General features: G+C 41.8%; 1 protein-coding gene across 2 annotated transcripts in view; it reads right to left on the bottom strand.

Moving 5' to 3' along the window:
- CPNE4 (copine 4) overlaps nt 1–19,846 on the bottom strand; it is a 598,316-nt gene that overhangs the window by 37,071 nt on the left and 541,399 nt on the right. For both annotated transcript variants that reach the window (XM_053221448.1, XM_027061847.2), the window contains 3 exons: nt 10,328–10,426; nt 4,016–4,102; nt 652–711 (listed from right to left, as the gene is read on the bottom strand). In XM_053221448.1, coding sequence (XP_053077423.1) covers nt 652–711; nt 4,016–4,102; nt 10,328–10,426 — 246 coding nt within the window. The remainder of the gene's footprint in view (nt 1–651; nt 712–4,015; nt 4,103–10,327; nt 10,427–19,846) is intronic.

Here is a 19,846-nt window from a genome sequence, read left to right as displayed (position 1 = left end):
AGACCCAGCCTACCCACTCAAATCATTGGAGTGTATAAATCCTATGGGTTCACAGATTATATTTAGGAAATGATCCCTGATCTACCCACTGAGTCTAGACACTCTTGTTTCTCAACTTTGAAAGCCTAATTCTCCAATCTTTTGGAATTCACCTTTTTGTTGCCTGATGAACCATTTGGATGGCTTACTCGTGGCACTGACCCTTGGGCATGGCGTTGGTGCTGGTCTTTGGGCTGCATCTGCCTTGGGTCAGTGGGACTTACCAGAGTGGCTTACTTCCTTCCAATTCCTACTCACCAGGTAATGGGATCTGGCAATATGCCCACTGCCCCATGCCTCATGCAGTTACTGAAAGAATGGGAAGCATGAGGAGGGTTCCCAAACCACCTGAGGTTGAGTGGCATGACTTTTCTGATATGACTTCCTGACAGCCATAGTCACTGGAGAAAACAGAAGTATGAACTCACTTTTAAAAAATTATATCGAAAGAAAGAAAAGAAAAAAAAATTATATCATACAATATTTCAGCAATGAGACCTGAAAAAAGCTGACCAAGGGTTTTAATAAATTTTTGTCTCCATATTCCCACAACCCTCCAACCATGCCCCACACCTTGCTCCATGAATATGAACAAATGTGGAAACAACTTACTGTAAACTGGATTTGGCAGCCGCCCATGATGTAGTCCAAGAAAGAATGCATCTTGTGGATCTGCATTGGAGGAGGAGAGGAAATCGTTTTAGTAACAGCATGATCTATTTCCTTATGGAGTGGAAGCTTAGTCTTTGGCATTGGACTGCTAACCTAGAAGAAAGAGCAGAAAGACATCTGTGGGGAAGAGATAGGTCAGTTGATTTTGATTTGATTTCATTTTTTTATAAATATATATTTTTTAATTTTTTAAAAATCTGCATTTATTTGAGAGAGAGCGAGAGAGAGAGAGACAGAGTGAGAGCAGGGGAGGAACAGAGAAAGAGAGAGACACAGAATCCGAAGCAGGCTCCAGGCTCCGAGTTGTCAGCACAGAGCCTGATGTGGGGCTCGAACCCATAAACTGTGAGATCATGACCTGAGCTGAAGTTGGACGCTTAACCGACTGAGCCACCCAGGCACCCCGATTTTATTTTTTTAAGTTTATTTATTTTCGAGGGAGACAGAGACAGCATAACTGGGGGTGAGACAGATAGAGAGGGAGAGAGAGAATCCCAAGCAGGCTCTGCATCAGCCTACTGTGGGGCTCAAACCCACGAAACCATGAGATCATGACCTGAGCTGAAACCAAGAGTCAGATGCTTAATTGCTCCAATTTTGATTTTATAGGAGAGAAAGAAAGCAATGCCTAATTCAGATGGCCCTGTGAGGGCTGCAGCTATTCATGCCCTGCTCCCCTCTTTTGGGGCATGCATGCCTCCAGGGAGAGCTAACACTATATTTTCAAGGGACACCACTGTTTCGGAATTAATAAAGTCTCACACTAGGCTTCACTCTTGCTCCCCAGTCTAAGTTCCAGTCCTGGTAACATTCTTAATACCACAAGTAATCTAGGTTAGCTGCTTCAGGATTGCAATTACCTGAGAAGGCCTTTACTGGCCGTTTCCCACTCATTAGATTCCTGCCATGCCATGAACAGCAATGACTAACTCTAAGTCAGGGACTTAACATCCATAATTTTATTTAGTTCTTAGGACAGCCCTGTAAAGGTGGAGCTATTATTTCTACTGTGCCATCTTTGTGGAGGAGGAAGTTGAGGCTAAGATCACCTACCTAGTAGAAGGTGGAGGTGGGACTCAAATGGTGGCAAATGGACTGCATAGTCCATCCTTTGGACCTCTGTGCTGGAAGTCAGCATAGTCTCTGTTTTTTGCCCAACCATGATTATCAGTGTTCTCATGTGCCATACCAATTTTTGGCCTTCATTTCTGCTTCCTTATGATTCTGCTTCTTGACCCTTGGTGATATTCATCCATTTATTTATTTAACAATAAATTTTTAAATTTTATTTAACAAAGCCCCCACTATGCACTAGATGTTAGGGATATAGTGATGAGAAAAACAGACACGATACCCGCAGTCATGAAGTTTGTCATCTGGCCACTTTAACCTGGACAGTGAGTAACTGTGATTTTTGACCCTCAATTTTCAGATTTCATCTGATGCTCAGGGCAGCTTCTCAGAGACTGACCCACAAGATCGTGTTGGTGTCTCTAGGTACCACCTCTAGGTGGCACACATCTCTTGGCAGACTTTTTTCAGGGCTGGTGTTCACTTGGCCCCCTGAATAGTGCCTGCTCCTGGCTCCCTTTGGCAATGCTTTGCTTGATGGTTGGGACACCCTACTATTGTCTATGTACCCAGGAAATAAGAACTTGGGAACGAGTTGAATAATATTGGCCCCTAAGCACTAAACTGTAAGATCAATTCATGGAGAATCAAAACAGACTTATCACAGGCACCTTAAGGAGACAGACAACCACTGAAGGGGTTTATCCACATCTTTTCTCCTGCTTCCCTGGGGACAGGGATGTTTTGAATGTGCCTGGGATTTGATTTGTATAGATAGGGGAGATGACCAGAGACAACTGCCTTTCAAAGAAGAGTTTATTACCCAGAGTTCCCCAAAGGGTAGAAGACATGTCATGCCACTCAGGGGCCACATGGGAAAGCACTAGGGTCAGTCAGAAGGCAGAAAGATTGAGAGGAAAGTGTGGGTGGAAGTCTTTATTGTGTTTTATCATGGGAAGGAATGAGTGGGGTATGGTAAGCAGTTAAACTGGTTTAGGATTGGAGAGTTTGGATACTTTTGGTGACTCTGGGCTATAGGGGTGGTCTCTAATTATGTAAAGCCTGGACCCAGGGAGATATAGGGACAGAGGAATAGTGTGTGTGTGTGTGTGTGTGTGTGTGTGTGTGTGTGTGTGCGCGCGCATGTGTGTGTGTGTGTGTGTGTGTGTAAGCTTGATAAAGGAGGTGGTTGGGGGTATGGGCTCTGGATTGGTTGGTCTGCATATCAAAGGCAGGCTCACAAGCAAGTTGTTGGCTATCTATAGGAATTAGCTAACCCTGGGAGAAGTTCCTACCCAGCCCACAAGGCCCAGAGATGTTAATGCATCAAAAAAGTATAGAAAATAAAAGACATGATTAATACAATGATCCTAGATGGCTAATCTTAATACACTGATTGGTTCAAGGGGTGGGCATATCAGTCTTTCCTCTATTATTGCTCTTGCTATGAGAGGATATGCTCCCACAGCTCCTGGCATCCAGGGAGAAGCCAATCTGGGAAAAGGAAGCTGACATACACAGAGAGAAACTAGATGACATTCAAATTGTATATGGTGGAGTTAGACATGCATAGATTAAAATCTCAGCTCTTAAACTTACCATGTGTGTGACTAGTTACATGATCTCAGTTGACAGCAGAAATCTCAGCATTATGATACAAGTTAAACAGAATTCATCATAGTTACTCTCACATAGTAAGTACTCAACCAATGCCAGAATTATTTTCAGATATGATTTAAGAGATTTGATTACTAGCATGTGGGATTTTCTGTGAAGTTAGAGCCCTTCTGGGAGGAATTTCTAGGCCTTCTAATCTTTCTCCATTGATTTGTTTTCACAGTACCCTTTCGGCATGGGTGAGGCACCACATATAAAGCACTGAACACTGTGATAGGTGCATAGCAGGAGCTTTGGAAATGTTGTCTTCCCCTTTGGGGGATCTCCCTCTGGTGCTGTCAGGACAGAGAAGAGCCTGACATGTGACCAGGACTCCCCATCTTTGAGGGTATGACTGTCTTTGCAGAAGGGATGGTGGCAGTGGGCCACCACAGCTCCAAGACCACCCACACGTATGTTTTTCACTCCACATCCATTATAACATGGACTTTATGTTTTTTATTACAAAAAACACTACACCTCCTTGACAGTTTCTTCCTCCGGCCACACAGTCTGAGCTCTTCCTCCCAGACAGCCCTAGCTTCATACTCCTGAAAGAGAAGGGCTATGTACGTACCTTGCACTGATTCAAAATCACAATGCCTGAGTTCTTATAGTTCTTCTTCTTGGCTTTGTACTTGGGGTTGATGCACTCCCACTGCACCTGCAACAAGAGGGGCCACAGCAAGAGAGCCTACTTAGGAAGAAGTGGAGTCATTCCATGAAGCCAAGCCCCCAGGTGCTACGGCACATGGATCTGAGGGCTGACAAATGGTTTCTGTGGGATAACCCTTGCATTCTGAGGGAGGGTGGTTAAGGAGGCGTGGCTGAGTGAGACTCTGATATAAGGCTGCCTGGTTCCAGTCCTGGTCCCTCCACTTCCAGCTGTGCGACCCTTGGCAAATTACTTGATTCCTCTATGCCTTGGATATCTCCTTTGTAAAATGGAGCTGGTAATTGTATCTATCTCATAGGATTATTGTGACGATTTAATAATTAATCCACATAACACATTTAAAAAAGTGCCTGGTACTTATAAATGCTTTCTATTAATAGGATCAAATCAAGCACCAGAGGGAAGGAAACATCTGTAGACACACCGTTGAGTAACACACTGTTGAGTCTTAGTGCGTGGGAATTAGCTTAAAAGGTCAGAAAACTGAGAGACAGTGAGTGCTGACTATAGGAAATTAGTGGGGATAATGATGAGTTTGCACAGAACTTCCCTGAGAACTAAAATAATGGAGTGATACATATCACACCAGGGACACAACAGATCTCCAAAGGGGCTTCTCTGAGGGATAGTATCAGAGCTGCAGGAGTGGCTGGAAACTGAGGAGGTAGCTGGGAGCTAAGGGGGGCCTTAGGAGAACAGATATCAACCTTTCAAGCCTACAGGAGACTTCATGTGACAAAATCAACTTCAAGCCAAACATCCAAGAGCCACTGAAAACTCTTGCCCACCATTCTGTGGGAGCTGGATCCTTGGATTTCCACTCAGGAGACCAATTTTCACTCTCTGACAATTAGCGGTATCTGAAAGTAAAGCAATTTCTTTCTTTTTAAAAAATTTTAAAGTTTATTTATTTATTTTGAGAGAGAAAGAAAGAGAGCGGGGCAGGGACAGAGGGAGAGAGAGAATCCCAAGCAAGCTCCGCATTGTGACACAGAGGCCAATGCAGTGCTCGATCTCACGAACCGTGATACCAGGACCTGAGCCAAAATTAAGAGTCCGACGTTAAAGTGATTGAGCCACCCAGGCACCCCCTGAAAATAAAGCAGTTTCTCAGGCAGATGTGAGTGGGGTAGACTGAAGCAGCATTGGCTCCCAGTGACCCATTCCTCTCAGGGTCTGTGTATTTGTGCAGTTCCCTCCCACAATGACAGTGAGGTTAGTCATGGGACTTGTTTTGGCCAATGGGACATTAGCAAAAGTGGTATGAGCAGAGGATTAAAACGTGTCTGGGCGTTGGGGCCTGCCATCCTCTTGCTGCTGGGAGGTTTTTACCACCATGTAAAAAAGTTTAGGCTGCTCTCCTGGAGAATAAAAGAGTACATGAGAAACGTCTCGGCCATCCCAGCTGCGGAGGCACAGATGCATGAGTGAGTTCAGTTGACATCATGTAGAGTGGTGAAGAGCTGCCCCAGGTGAACTCAGTCTAAATTGCCAACAATTGTGAGTAAATAATGATCATTGTTTTCTGCCGGAAAGTTTTGGGCTAATTTGTTCCTCAGCAACAGATAACTGAGAACAGTAGTTTCTCAACACTGGGGAAGTTCCAGTAGGGACTGGGCAACAATGTAAGAGTTAGGAAGAAAGGAATCCTGTACTGGCTAAGGGCTCTCTAAAACTCCTTCCATAAAAGGAAGGAAATAAAAAGAGAAAGGAAGGAAGGAAGGGAGGGTGAGAGGAAGAGAGGGTGAGAGGAAGAGAGGAAGAGAGGAAGAGAGAAGAGTCAAACTGAATCTGAAATCAGGACATCTCCAACCCTGTTTTGTTTCAAAGGCCTAATCTTTCCACCATCATGATGGTTGTCTTTCTTCCCTCTCTTAGGTTCTCTTCTAATCTGCTCTCCATGTGGCAAGCTCTTGATAAGCAAGAATTCTAGCTTGTCTCAAAGCAGATTTAGTGTTTTCAGACAAAGCACCCCAAGCCCCTCCCAAACCCATCAAAACTGAAATTGCCTTTCCCCCAAATCCTCCTCTAATGTCACAGTATGAACAAGTAGTGTGGGGATTTACCGTAACACTTAGAAAGTGAGGCTGTGGTGGTTCCTTTGTCATTTTCAATCATTCCCATTAACCTCAATTTCTTCAACAAAGCAGGACATAACAAATGAAACTTTGAATGAGTTAGATTTCAAATTCTATTAAGAATTATAATGATAGGGGCGCCTGGGTGGCTCAGTTGGTTAAGGGTCCGACTTTGGCTCAGGTCATGATCTTGCAGTATGTGGGTTTGAGCCCCACATCGGACTCCCTGCTGACAGCTCAGAGCCTGGAACCTGTTTCAGATTCTGTATCTCCCTCTCTATCTGCCTCTCCCCTGTTCTCTCTCTCTCTCTTTTACTCTCAAATAAACATTAAAAAATTAAAAAAAAAGAATTATAATGATAATCCATGAAAAGTGCACTCATTTCTCAGGCTAAGGCAGACCAGTAGTGGAGGATGGGTTGGTGCAGCCAGACAAGGGCTCCAAGGAAGCTGAGTCGGAGCCCGCAGGCACTTGGGGCTTTCATGCCTGTTGGGTGGGAAGGGGATGCTGATGAACCAGGTGTAAGTAGTTTGCATCTGTCTTGGGATAAAGTTTTCATGTAACTATGGGGTATGTGCCTTACACCTACAATCCCACTTCACTCTCCCTACAACCCACTTTTGTAGACTAAAGATGAGGCTCAGGTCATACGGGTGGCAACTGGTAGAGCTGGGATTGGTACCTGTCAGTCCCGCTCCAAAGCCTGGCCTATTAATGCAGGCTTCCACGGGGAGGATCTTGGAGGGACTCTCCTATTTGTTCTTCTTGCAAGTCTCCCTTTTGGCCACCTCAGACTAAGGCTGTTCATGAAGGCCACCCAAGAATTCATCCAAGTTAATCAAGAATTTACCCTGCACCTGCAGAGCCATGACTCTCATAGGAAGGAGCTTAAAAGAGGATGATGTCTCCTCTTTTTGTCTCTGTTTCTACTTACTGAGGTTCCTCAGGGTTCAACCCTCCTCTATCTGTCTCCCTATCCTCCACTCTCTTAACATCAACCACTTCTGTTTACTGACGGCTCCAAAATGCATCTCCAGGTAGGCCTCTCCCCTGAGTGCCAGTTTCCCGAACCCCATTCTTGAACTTTCCACACAACTGGACCTCCCTGAAACAAGACTTCCTTACTCAGGAAATGGCACCCACATTTACCCATCTATCCCACTCATATCCAAACCCTCAACATGTCTTAGCCCCTGTCTCCAAAATCCATCTTAAATCACTCTACTTCTCTCCATCTCCATTACCACTTTGTTAGCCTAAGTAATTATTACCTCTTGTCTTGCCTTCTGACAGGTCTGCTTCACTGTCTTCTCTCTACAATGGATTATGCACACAGTAGCCAGAATAATCTTTTAAAAAGTTAAAACCCATCATGTCATTCTCTAGCTTGGACTCCTTTGCACCACTGTCCAGTAGAACTTTCTGCAATGATGGAAATACTCTATATTTGCACCAACCAACATTGAAGCCACTAACCATAGGAGGTGATGGGGTACTTGGAGTGTGGCTAATGTAACTCAGGAATTGAAATTGAAACTCAAATTTTTAATTAATTAAAAGTGAGGCTAAAATACTCACATGTAGCTCGTGGCTCCTGTCCTGGAGAGCACAAAGCTGTCTCTTTTTCAGTTAGAGGAAAATTGAAACTCTTTTCTTCGAGATATTAGAACGTGCTTTTCCTGGCCCTTGCTTCTGTCTTTGACCACATCCCGTGCATGCTCTCTGCTCCAGATACACTAGTCTCTTTCCACATCTTTAATCACACCAAGCTCTTTCCTCATTCAGGACTTCGTAATGTAAGATTCCCTTGGCCTTTGTGCTTTTCTCTTGCTTGTTACATGGTTGGCTTTTTTCATCTTTAAGGGACCTCAGCTTAAATGCTGCCATTTCAGATTATCTTTCCAATACCATACCTTTATACTGAACTGGTTCAGTTTTTTATAGCATTTGTCACAAGCTGTAATAACATTTTTATTTTTTGTTTGATTCATGTCTATATTGTACTCTGATGCACAGTCATGACACACCTAGAGCTCGGCGCTTAGTAGGTGTTCCTTATAAATATTAGTAGAATCAGTAAATAAGAGAACATTTCCCACAGTGTAAATGCACCCAAATGGGGCTGAGTGATGGGACCAAATAAAATCTTTCTGGTGATACAGAAAAGTGCCATATCATATGATCCATTTCCTCAGTGGGACTTGAGGATTCATTTCTGTTTGTTTGAAAGCATCAGACTTTGGTGTTTTTCAATGATAATATATGCTATAATTTTACTTTTAACACCCTCTTAGGAGCCTAAAGACGACATGTTACTCACATTTATTGATTTGGCTATTTCTACTTGTAGAGGAGAATAAGGTACACCTTTATTAAAATTTTTAGAACTCTAGTAGGTGGTATTGATAACTCATTGATTTATTAGCACAGTGGGGCCTGGTTCAACAGAGCAACAACTTCTCTGGCTATCTTCCTTGTTATCCTGGGTGTGATGCACTTATAATTTAGTGTGATTTTGACTATGGCCCTGAATGAAACTCTGCGTGCCTGCTCGTGGGGAAGATCTCTGCGTGTTTCACAAGTTGCTTGCAATACTGGATATTTAATAGAGCATATACACCAAGTTTTGTAGGAGTTATGAAAAAAGCTGCCCTTGATTTTCTAGACCAAATGTAAGTACTCAACAAACGGTCCGATTTAGATTAAGCTTCCATTCTCAAGCATGTTAGTTTATTCCCATCCAGTCTAGGTATATCTTGACCTTATATCTGAAAGAAGAGACTTGAAAAATGAGTTGTGACATTTCTGTAATCAGCACCTCTGACCAGGCTGGGTATAGGATCTTATCTCTAGGGAAAAGACCTTTCTCAAAGCCACTGAATGGTCAGCTGTCACTCTTTTCTGCTCCATGGGGACAGTGGGTCCCAGAGTAAGAATGTCAGGTATTTTGGTTTGAGTGCCCCAGAGGCAAGAATTTAAGTGTAAATGGTTCACTTGGGAGGTAATACCAGAAAGTACCAATCGAGGAGTAGGGAATTGAGATGCAGAGGCTGCCAAAAAGGTGTGCGGGTCAGTTACCACTGTGGCCACCAGGGCCTATTCCCACTGGGGAACCCTGGGAAGCTGCATAGAACACGCACTCCAAGTTCTGCTACCTGTGGGGCAAGAGAGCTGGGTATTTATACTCCCTTTTCCCCCATGAATTATTTGTTGAGGGCCACTCCCTAGAAGGAGCTACACCTCCCCTCATACCTCAGCCTCCTGTGGGCCCTGGGATGAATGGGCCCCAGTCACCAGACAAAGCCCTCAGGCAAAGAGATACAGGTTTTGTAGCTGGAAATTGGGCAGGTGAACACTGAACAGGTGAGAACAGCAGTTCCATGGTTAGGGTCCAGATGACAGCAACTGACTGATCAATTTATTGATATGTGAATGCATGTGTGTCTGAGAGAAATGCAGAGAAAGTTTAGCTTTGTGTCTGGTGCAATGAAATCTCTATGTGTCTCTATGGTATATGGCAGTGTTTGGGTACGTGTCTTGGTATCCAGTGTGTGACAGTGAAATGGAGAAGCCAAATGAAAATCTAGTGTCCATAATGAAAATTTGGAGGAATCCAATAACTTTTCCAAAGCACTAAACGCGCACTGAATGCCACCAAGTCATGGAAAGAATAGTACTACTAGAAGCAGATATTTTGGAAGTACTAGCTGCATGCCAGGCACTCTGCTAAGTGAATACCATGGATTATCTCATTTAATCTTCACAAAATTCTATTAGGTAGGTACAATTACCACCCTCATTTTTTAAGTGAGACAACTGAGGCACAGAGAAAACTGAGTCACTTGTCGCAGGCTATACAGCTAAGGGAAATAAGACACATTCTCATCTGACCCCTCGGTTTTATTGATGGAGAAACTATACCACACAGAGGCAGTGTCTTGTCCAAGGGCACACTGGTTGCTTTGGGTGGGGCTAGTACTAGACTCTAGGTACTCAAATCCCCCCATGCTCCCTACTTGTCACATTTAATCAAGTATTGAGGTCTCCCCTCCTGCTGTTCCATGTATAGAGGGTGCTAAGGATACATCATGAGAGAAGTGTGTGGGGAAATAGCATGCGTGGTTTACCACCTACCTGTTTCCCTTCCATTGCTCCTCTCATCTCTTTGAATGTCGAGGTGAATTCTCCAATGAAGTCATGTTTGCCATTGGAGTCCCAGTCCCATACTATGCACTGCAAGAGAAAGGAAGTATCTTTAAAAAAGAAATTAAGAATGCATCCACAGTAGCTGAAGGTAGTGTGAACTTTATGAGGAAGAACTGATGAGAGATGCCAAAAGCCCAGCACTCTTAGACTGTGGCATTTGGGATGTAGTATCCCTTTGATTTCTACAGTTTTTTTTTAATTAAGTTTTTAATTTTTAATTCCAGTGTGTAGTTAACATACAGTGTTATATTAGTTTCAGGTGTACAATATAGTGATTTCAACAATGCTATACATCATTCAGTGCTCATCGTGTTAAGTGTACTCTTAATCCCCTTCACCTATTTCACCCATCCCCCCCACCCACCTCCCCAGCAACCATCAGTTTGTTCTCTATCATTAAGAGTCTGTTTCTTGCTTTGTCTCTCTCGTTTCCCCCTCTGTTCATTTGTTTTGTTTCTTAAATTCCACATATGGGTGAAATCATATGCATTTTTCTTTCCTGCCTTCTTTCACTTAGCATTATGCTCTGTAGATCCATCTATGCTGTTGCAAATGGCAAGATTTCACTCCCAGTGGTTTCTAGAGTCTTTACTTAGTCTTGCCACCACAATCTCAAAGCAGCCCTGTGATTCATCAGTGACTAATAATTTGCCCATTTTTCAGATAAGACTAACAGGACCAAAACGGTATGAGTGACTCACTGAAGGACTATCTAGTGAATGGAAATCTGGGATGGGAAGGCAGATGTCCTAACTCCAATTCCAGTGTTCTTCCCCACAGCAGAGAGCCTCCCTGGTCTAGAGCTGGAAACTGATGCCTGACTCCATGTCTGTAGCTTCTACGATGGCAGTTTAGGTTTAATGATTTGAATGGGACAATACTAATCACATTTTCTTTTTCCGTTTTTTTTTCTGAAGGCAAAAGCATGATGCTAATAATGCTGCATAAGAAGGCAAACAAGTGAAATCTTTTAACGGTACCCATATGAAAAATGGGTGGAAAACAGTGACAGGTAAGTCACACTGGTAAATGTCAGGCATCCATCACAATGAGACACTCACTTCTACAAGAAGGCTCTTTCAAGCAATATTGAGGTTAAATTCTGGGCCCCCAAGCAACACTCTGTACAGTGACTCAGATTAAATCAATAGCCCTCCCTCTGTTTGATTACACATACATAGGTGAAGAAGGAATTCTCCATTTTTTCCAGGGTGCAGGTTGTGGAATAAGGTCTCAGTCTCAAGCGCTGTAGATGTCACTTCCATATATTAAGCTAGTGATTTGCACCAAGGAAGTCCCAGACCTCGAATAAGACGAAGGCAGCAAAAGGGATCTTTTACTCCGAAGTTTCCCCTGGAATATTGGGGTTCTAAGAGGCAACCTGGTCCTTCCTCAGGATGCAGACCTCTCTGGCCAGTCCTGCCTGAAAAACCTGACTTAACTCCTTTCTCTGATCTGTGGGATGCCTCAGACCTAAAATGAATTGTGTCCAAAAAGAAACATAATCCCCCCGCCCATTGATTCCTGCTCATTTATTTTCTGTCATGGTGAATTATGCCAACACTCAACCAGTTGCTACAAAGAGAAAACCGAGTGTCATTCCTGATACCTTGCCTAGTCCTGGCTCCCACACCAACTCCTGTGCATTCCGTCCCCTATGGCTGGACTCCAGCACTGGCTGGTCTCCTTGCCCTCTCTCTTATGCTCCCCACCCCCAAACCCCCAATGCTAATCCACCAATCAGGCTAATTTCCTGCTTAAAATAAAAAAATGCATATAAGCTAACAGGTCTTCTAAGGACTTTCATGATCTGACTTCCTGGATATCCCCAAATTCACCCTTTACAATCCATGCATACAACATTTCAAATTTTCTTTAATATGAAGTTGGTTGGAATAAAAAGCATTTGCTACAAAATTTTTTGAGGCATCTTAAAGAAAAACTAATTTCTCAACTTTTGCTTTCTCTTTTAATGTGGAGGCTATGGTAGATAATTCTTTCACTTGTAAAACATATTAAGAAGTCCTTGTTATGAAGGAGATTCTATTAGAATAAATCAAAATGGTAGAGGTTAAGACAAAGGGAGCTCAACTGCTCTGCGAATAAAGTAATGTCAAGTTGAATTTTCCCTTTGTAACTAGAGACATAGACATGGGGCCCAGCGGTGTGGGTTGAGAAGAAATTAGGAAAGGATTCATCAGAGAGCTGAAGATGGGCCTGACATTGGGGTTGGGGAAAGTAGGAGACAGGTAAGGAACTTTGGAAACTGTGAGGTCTAATTTTCAAAGGTCAAGTCATTTGACCCTGTCTACTTCCTCTTCTAACAGTCAGGTGCCCTCTCTACTTCCTCTTCCCTGTTATCCTTAAGACTCTAGTAAATCTGCCACCCATTATAGCATTTTCTGGTGGTGACTTGGAGAATAAAGGAGAGGGGCTGTGTCCATGTTTTGGGACAAGCAGACCAGACTGCAGTGTGATATGGCCCACAGGGATTGAGAACTTGGGGGAGAAGGGCTGTGGAGGGAGAGTCAGACAGATAACTCCAAGGAATGGAACCCCACAGAAACACTGGGGAGGGTATCAACTTCTGGAGTACATGGAGTTAGAACTCAAGATATCCTATTTAGGTTTTGAAAGAAACTTCAATCCCAGGAAGTTGGAGAATAACAATTAAAATTCAGTTGAAACCATTACTCAAGTTACACTAACTTTTTGGTCATTGCATGTTTACTCAATTGGTAGATGCTAAAAGTAAACTACTAATAGTATCTGTTATCTTAACCTTAGTCTCTAAGTGAGGGAAATGTGCAGCAGAGTCCCCAGATGATCCAGGATGGACATTTGTGTCTACATGAAAGGATTTGCTGCTGTTTTCAGCCACTGAGATCATTACAGCATAACCTAGTCTGAGAACCATTTAAAGCGCTGTCATAGGAAAAGGTATTTCAATTTACTTTGTCTGACTCCAAAAGCGGGGAGGAAGTGGTGAGGAAGTTACAAGGAAGTAACAAAGAATTATACCTGTCCAGAAATAGTCATCTGTGTAAGACTGAGTGTTTTATTACTGGAAATGTTCAAGAAGAAACTATTCCCCAAAAACGTGGTAGAGAAAGCCAAGTGGAGAATGTTATAGAGGACTGGGTGGGATGTTCTTTTGAGTTTTCTTCTCCCTTGGAGATGCTAAGATTATTTGGAGCTGTATAGGTTGCAAAATAACCTATGTCAATGAAAGGCTTAGCTCTTTCTGATGGAAATGATAAGCAATGCAGTGTTTGTTAGGAGTGATGAGAACTCCCTTTTTAATTCAAAGTAGGATGAAGTTCTACCTCATTTATTCTAATGGCCAGGGGAACCAGTCAATGAGTCAGTCATTTGGAAAAATCCGTTCAGAATGTGTATTATAAATATCACGTTGTTGAACACAGTCAGTTGATCTGCAGTTACTTACAACCAGGTGTTCTTCTCCCCGTTTGCCAGTCCCTCTGTACTGTCCCTCCCTCCTTAGACATTTATGACACGGGCCGGGACACAGAAAGAAAGAAGGGCAGTTCTTGGGACCCTGTCTTTAAAGCTCATAACATTGCCTGGTCATAAATACAACCATGGGACACCTGAGTCTGACACTCAGATATTCTTCTACCTCTGGGGAGGAGCAGATAAAAAGACAAAGGGGGCAGAAGCACATGAGAGAGAAGAAATGGAAGCAGCCTTTATAACTCTTCTGCCTTGACGGAAGAGGAAGGAGTCCCTCCTTCCTGCCTCCCTAGTCACAGTATAATACAGAAAAAGCAAGACAGGATGTACGTGGAATTTCAGTCTGCCACATAATCTTAGGCAAAAACCACATGTCACTCTTTTTTTGCCCTCCCTTAGATTTCCTGTCATACTTTAGTTAGTTACTGTCCCCTCCTTCCACCTGCCAACCACAGCATTCAGGATGTTTGTAATGTGCTATATGTCAGGGGCAGAAAGGGAGTGACCACTGAAGCCCCATGGATTGGAGGCTGAGTCAGGCTTGATGGGACTCTAATCCTGGCCTACCCGGGGCAGGCCCTGTCACTGACATGGGCCCTGCTTCTTCAATTGGCTAGCATGTCTCATTATGGCAGACACAGAATTCTGTTTTGGCCTTTTTCAGAAGGGACCCTAAAGGAAGGAAGACAGTGAAGCAGAAAAACAAAAAAACTTTTTCTGTCTCTCCCTGCCATGCAGCTGGCTTGTGACAGCTCCGAGGAGGCTGACAGAGGAACACATCTTGGTGCAAAGTAAACAGATCAACTGCCCTGCAGAAAAACCGAGACCGAGGCAGGATTCTTGGTGTGAATCAATAAGGAAGCCTTGACAGATCTGTGAGAGATCAGCAGCTGGAGACTCTATGAGCCAGAAGTCTTCTCAAGTCCCTGCATCTCTCAGTGGAATTTAGCATGCAATCTTACAATGTCTGAGTGCCGCAGACAGTCCAATCAACTCCTTCATTTCACAGAGGAGGAAATGATGGCAGAGAAGTGCAGTGGCTTCTGTGCATTCACCCAGTGTAGGGCTAGGACTAAAATCTAGGTGTTCCATGCCCCTCATTTCACAGCTACCACATAAATGGAAAATTATAATAATTGCAACATATATAGTGCTTACTGTGTACCAGGCACTATTCTGAGCACACAGTTTATATAAATTAATTTTATATATGAAAAGATACATATCAACTCATTTAATCCCCAGAACAATTTATTGTTATGCTCATATTACAGATGAGGAAACTGTGACACAGAGAAGGAAAGTAAATTTCCCAAGACTACTCAGCTAACACTAGATAATCTCCGAACTAAAAGAAGTTCATAGCATGTCTTAACTGATCATGTTTTATGAACTCATGCCACTTGGTTTATGGTCTTTAATCCTTTACGATAACGTTGAAATGAAAATATTATTTTTACCATTCACAGGTAATGGCCATTCACAGGCTTAGAGAGGTTAAGTGACTTGACTGGACACCTAGAAAGTGACAAAGATGGATTTGAATCCAGGCGCCTGATGCACAGGTGATATATTTTCTGTTATACCATACGCCTCTTAATGGAAGCGGAAATTCAGAATTTAGGTCTTGTTAGTTTGCTCTGTGTAAACAACTCTATTCTGTGATTGAAACTATAAATTATTTGGATTCTCCAAAGCTCAATAAACACACCAAGCAACAGAGAGAACCTGTTCACTGTTCCCACGCAAGGGGCTGCATCGATAGCAGTGTGCACATTGTCTCTGGGGTCCTTAGCTTGGTCTGTGAAATGCATGGATAGGTGCGTCTTGAGGGTCTGTACTACTCCATCTGGTTCTTATTGGACATTTGCATTGAGCCCATTAGAAGAAAGATATGTCATCTTATTTTTCATTAGCCTTTTGTGATGGTCAGTTTTATGTGTCAACTTGGTGAGGCTACAGTCCCCGGTGACTTAATCAAACATTAATCTAGGTGTTGTAGTGAAATACTGTATAGACACAGTTAATCAGTTCATAGTCAGTTGACTTTAAAATAAAGGAGACTTTGTGGATTCCATATGAATTTCAGGATCGTTCTTCTATTTCTAAAACAAAAACAAAAACAAAAACACACCATTGGGATTTTGATGGAGACAACATTGAATCTATAGACCACTTAGAGTAGTATGGATATTTTGAATGGTATTAAGTCTTCTAGTACATGAACACAGAATGTCTTTCCATTTATTTGTGTCTCCTTTAATTTCATCGATGTTTTGTCATTTCCAATGAGCAACTTTTAGCCTCTTTGATTAAGTTTATTCCTAAGTGTTTTATTATTTTTGATGTTATTGTAAATAAGACTGTTTTTTTTTTAATTTTTTTTAATGTTTATTTTTGAGAGATGGAGACAGAGCATGAGTGGGGTAGGGGCAAAGAGAGAAGGAGACACAGAATTGGGAGCAGGCTCCAGGCTTTGAGCTGTCAGCACAGAGCCTGATGTAGGGCCCAAACTCACAAGCTGTGAGATCATGACCTGAGCTGAAGTCGGACGCCCAACCAACTGAGCCATCCAGGTGCCCCAATAAGACTGTTTTCTTAATTTCCTTTTTGGGTTGTTCATTGTTAGTATGTAGAAACACAACTGACTTTTGTATATTAATTTTGTATCCTGCAAGTTTACTGAATTTGTGTATTAATTCTAGTAGTTCTTTTTGGTAGAGTCTATAGGGTTTTCTACATATGGGAATCATGTCATCTGCAAACAGATAATTTTACAACTTCTTTTCCTATTTATATTTCTTTTGTTTTTTTTTTTCTTTCCTAATTGTTCTGGAAAGGATTTTGAATATTGTGTTGAATAGAAAGGGGGAATCCTTATCTTGTTCCTGATCTTATAGGAAAAGCTTTCAGTTTTCACCATTGAGTATGTTGTTAACCATGGCCTTTATTACTTTGGAGGTACATTCCTTTATACCTAGTTTGTTGAGCATTTTATCATGAAATGGTGTTGAATTTATCAACGCAGAAGAGCCAAAGCAATCTTAAGAAAAAAGAACAAAGCTGGATGCACTATAACTCTAACTCCAAAATATATCACAAAGCTACAGTGATTAAAATAGCATGGCACTGGCATAAAGACAAACCTGTAGGCTAATGAAACAGAACAGAAAGCCCAGAAATAAATGCACACATGTATGGTCAACTAATTTTTAACAAGATATCATGAATACACAGTGAAGGATAGTCTCTTTAACAAGTGATGTTGGGAAAACTAGATATCCAAATGCAGGAAGAAAGAAAGAAAGAAAGAAAGAAAGAAAGAAAGAAAGAAAGAAAGAAAGAAAGAAAGAAAGAGAAAGAAAGAAAGAAAGAAAGAAAGAAAGAAAGAAAGAAAGAAAGAGGGAAGAGAAAGGAAGGAAAGGAAAGGAAAGGAAAGGAAAGGAAAGGAAAGGAAAGGAAAGGAAAGGAAAGGAAAGGAAAGGAAAGGAAAGGAAAGGAATTTGATTAAAACCTTTCTATGCATAAAAATCAACTCAAAATGGATTAAAGATTTAAACATAAGACCCGAAACCATTACAATTAAAGAAGAAAACATGGTGGAAAGCTTCGTGGCATTGGTCTTGGTAATGATTTCTTGGATATGACATCAAAAGCATAGGCAACAAAACCAATGTCAAACTAAAAAGCTTCTACCCAGGAAAGGAATCAACAAAATGAAAGGCATCTTCTGAAATGGGAGAAATATTTTCAAACTATATATCTGATAAGGGGTTAATTTCCAAAGAATATAAGTATCTCCTACAACTCAACAGCAAAAAACCTCTAAATAGCCCAATTAAAAAATGGACAAAGGACTTGAATAGACATTCCTCCAAAGAAGATATACAACTGGCCAATAGGTATATGAAATGATTCTCAGCAACATTAATTATCAGGGAAATGCAAATCCAAACTGTAATAAGATATCACCTCACATCTGTTAGGATGGCCATTACTTAGGGAAAAAAAAACACAACAAAAGATAACAATTGTTGGCAAGGATGTGGAGAAATTGGTACCCTTATACACTGTTGGTGGGCATGTTCGTAATAGCTATGGAAAACAATATAAAGGTTTCTCAAACAATTAAAAATATAAGTACCATATGATCTAGCAATTCTACTTCTGGGTATATATCCAAAAGAATTGAAGTCAGTGTTTTGAAGATATCTGCACTTCCAAGTTCACTGCAGCACTATTCACAATAGCTAAGATATGGAAACAACCCAAGTATCCACAGACAGATGAATGAGAAAGAGAATGGGGTATATATACACAATGGAATATTATTCAGCCTTAAAAAAGAAGGAAATCTTGACATTTCTGACAACATGGATGGATAATGTACTAAGTAATATAAGCTAGTCACAGAAGGATAAATGCGGCTTGATTCCACTTTTATGAGGTATATATAAGAATGGAACTCATGAAACAGAGACTACAATAGTAATTGCCAAGGGCTGAGGGGGTTGGGAGGGATAGAGAAGGTGTTGTTCCATGTTTATAAGGTTTCTTATGCTAGATGAATACGTTCTAGAGATCTGCTGTAAAACATAGTCCCTATAGTTAACAATATTGTATTATGCACTTCAAAGACTTGTTGAAAGGCTAGCTCTCATGTTAAGTGAGGATACAGGACAATTTGGGAGGTGTTGGATATGTCTATCATTTTGATTGTGGTGATTGTATCATAGGTGTTTGCATATGTCCAGATTCATCAAATTGCATGCATGAAATATGTGCAGTTCTCTGTATATCAGTTATATCTCAATAAAGCTGTTAAAAACAAAGTAAAGGAGACTTTACTTGATAATCAGGGTGGGCCTGATACAATCAGTTGAAAGGTCTTAAGAGCAGAACCGAGGCTTTGTTGAGGAAGAAGAAATTCTGCCTTGGACTGTCACTTCAGCTTATGCCTAGGAGTGCCAGTCTGCCCTTCCCAAGGCCTTGCTCTAGGGATTTCAGATTTGTTTAGTCACCTCAACAATCATGTGAGCCAATTTCTTCCAATACATCTCTTAAACTATATCCCCCACCAGTTCCGTTCTTCTGGTTAAGCCTGATCGACACACCTTTCTTCATCTCCTCCCTTGCATTCATATATTCACACTTAGGAGTGAGTTTTCAGTGACACTTGGTATTCCCATACTGAGATGCTAACATTTATTGAACACGTACTTGGTCCCTGGAATTTGGATTTTTTTTTTTACATTTTTTAAATGTTTATTTATTTTTGAGAGAGACAGAACACAAGTGGGGGAGGGGCAGAGGGAGACACAGAATCTGAAGCAGGCTCCAGGCTCTGAGCTGTCATCACAGAGCCTGACGTGGGGCTCGAACTCATGAACTGTGAGATCACGACCTGAGTCCCAGTTGGATGCTTAACCGACTGAGCCATGCAGGCACCTGGTCCCTGGCATTGTTCTAAGCATTTGACATGGTCAAACTCATTTAATCCTCAAGGTAACCTTACCCATGGAGAGCTTTTATAATTGTCTCTACTTTATAGATGAGGAAATTGAGAAACACAGAGGTTAGTTATCTACTGCTAGTACAGAATATTTGGTGTTCAGAGTATGGCTGACATTGACATCAGAGTTCTCAGAGACAGAATCTGATCCAGTTCCTGGTAGGAAGGGTGGGCTGTCTAAACCAGGAACATAAAACTATATAACTGCCACTGATCACTGCAGAATTCTTGTAGATGAAGGAAATCTGATCTCCTGACTTTTCACATTTTAATTTTTGTTAATATTGTATACTTGTCATTTGTCTGGATGAAGCAGCATTCACTGTCAAATTTCTCTTGGTTCCTTAGTCACACCATCCCCTTAAGCTTCTATTGCAGTCTGTTTATATCTGCTTTAATATCTCCACCTATGTGGTCACCACTGGTCTATATCCACAACTTGAAGGAAACCTTGGAGCACT

Source organism: Acinonyx jubatus, chromosome C2 (assembly GCF_027475565.1).
Source record: "Acinonyx jubatus isolate Ajub_Pintada_27869175 chromosome C2, VMU_Ajub_asm_v1.0, whole genome shotgun sequence".
Lineage (NCBI taxonomy): Eukaryota > Metazoa > Chordata > Mammalia > Carnivora > Felidae > Acinonyx > Acinonyx jubatus.
The sequence above is the reverse complement of the archived record's forward strand: the minus strand, read 5'-3'. Positions and strand labels throughout refer to the sequence as shown.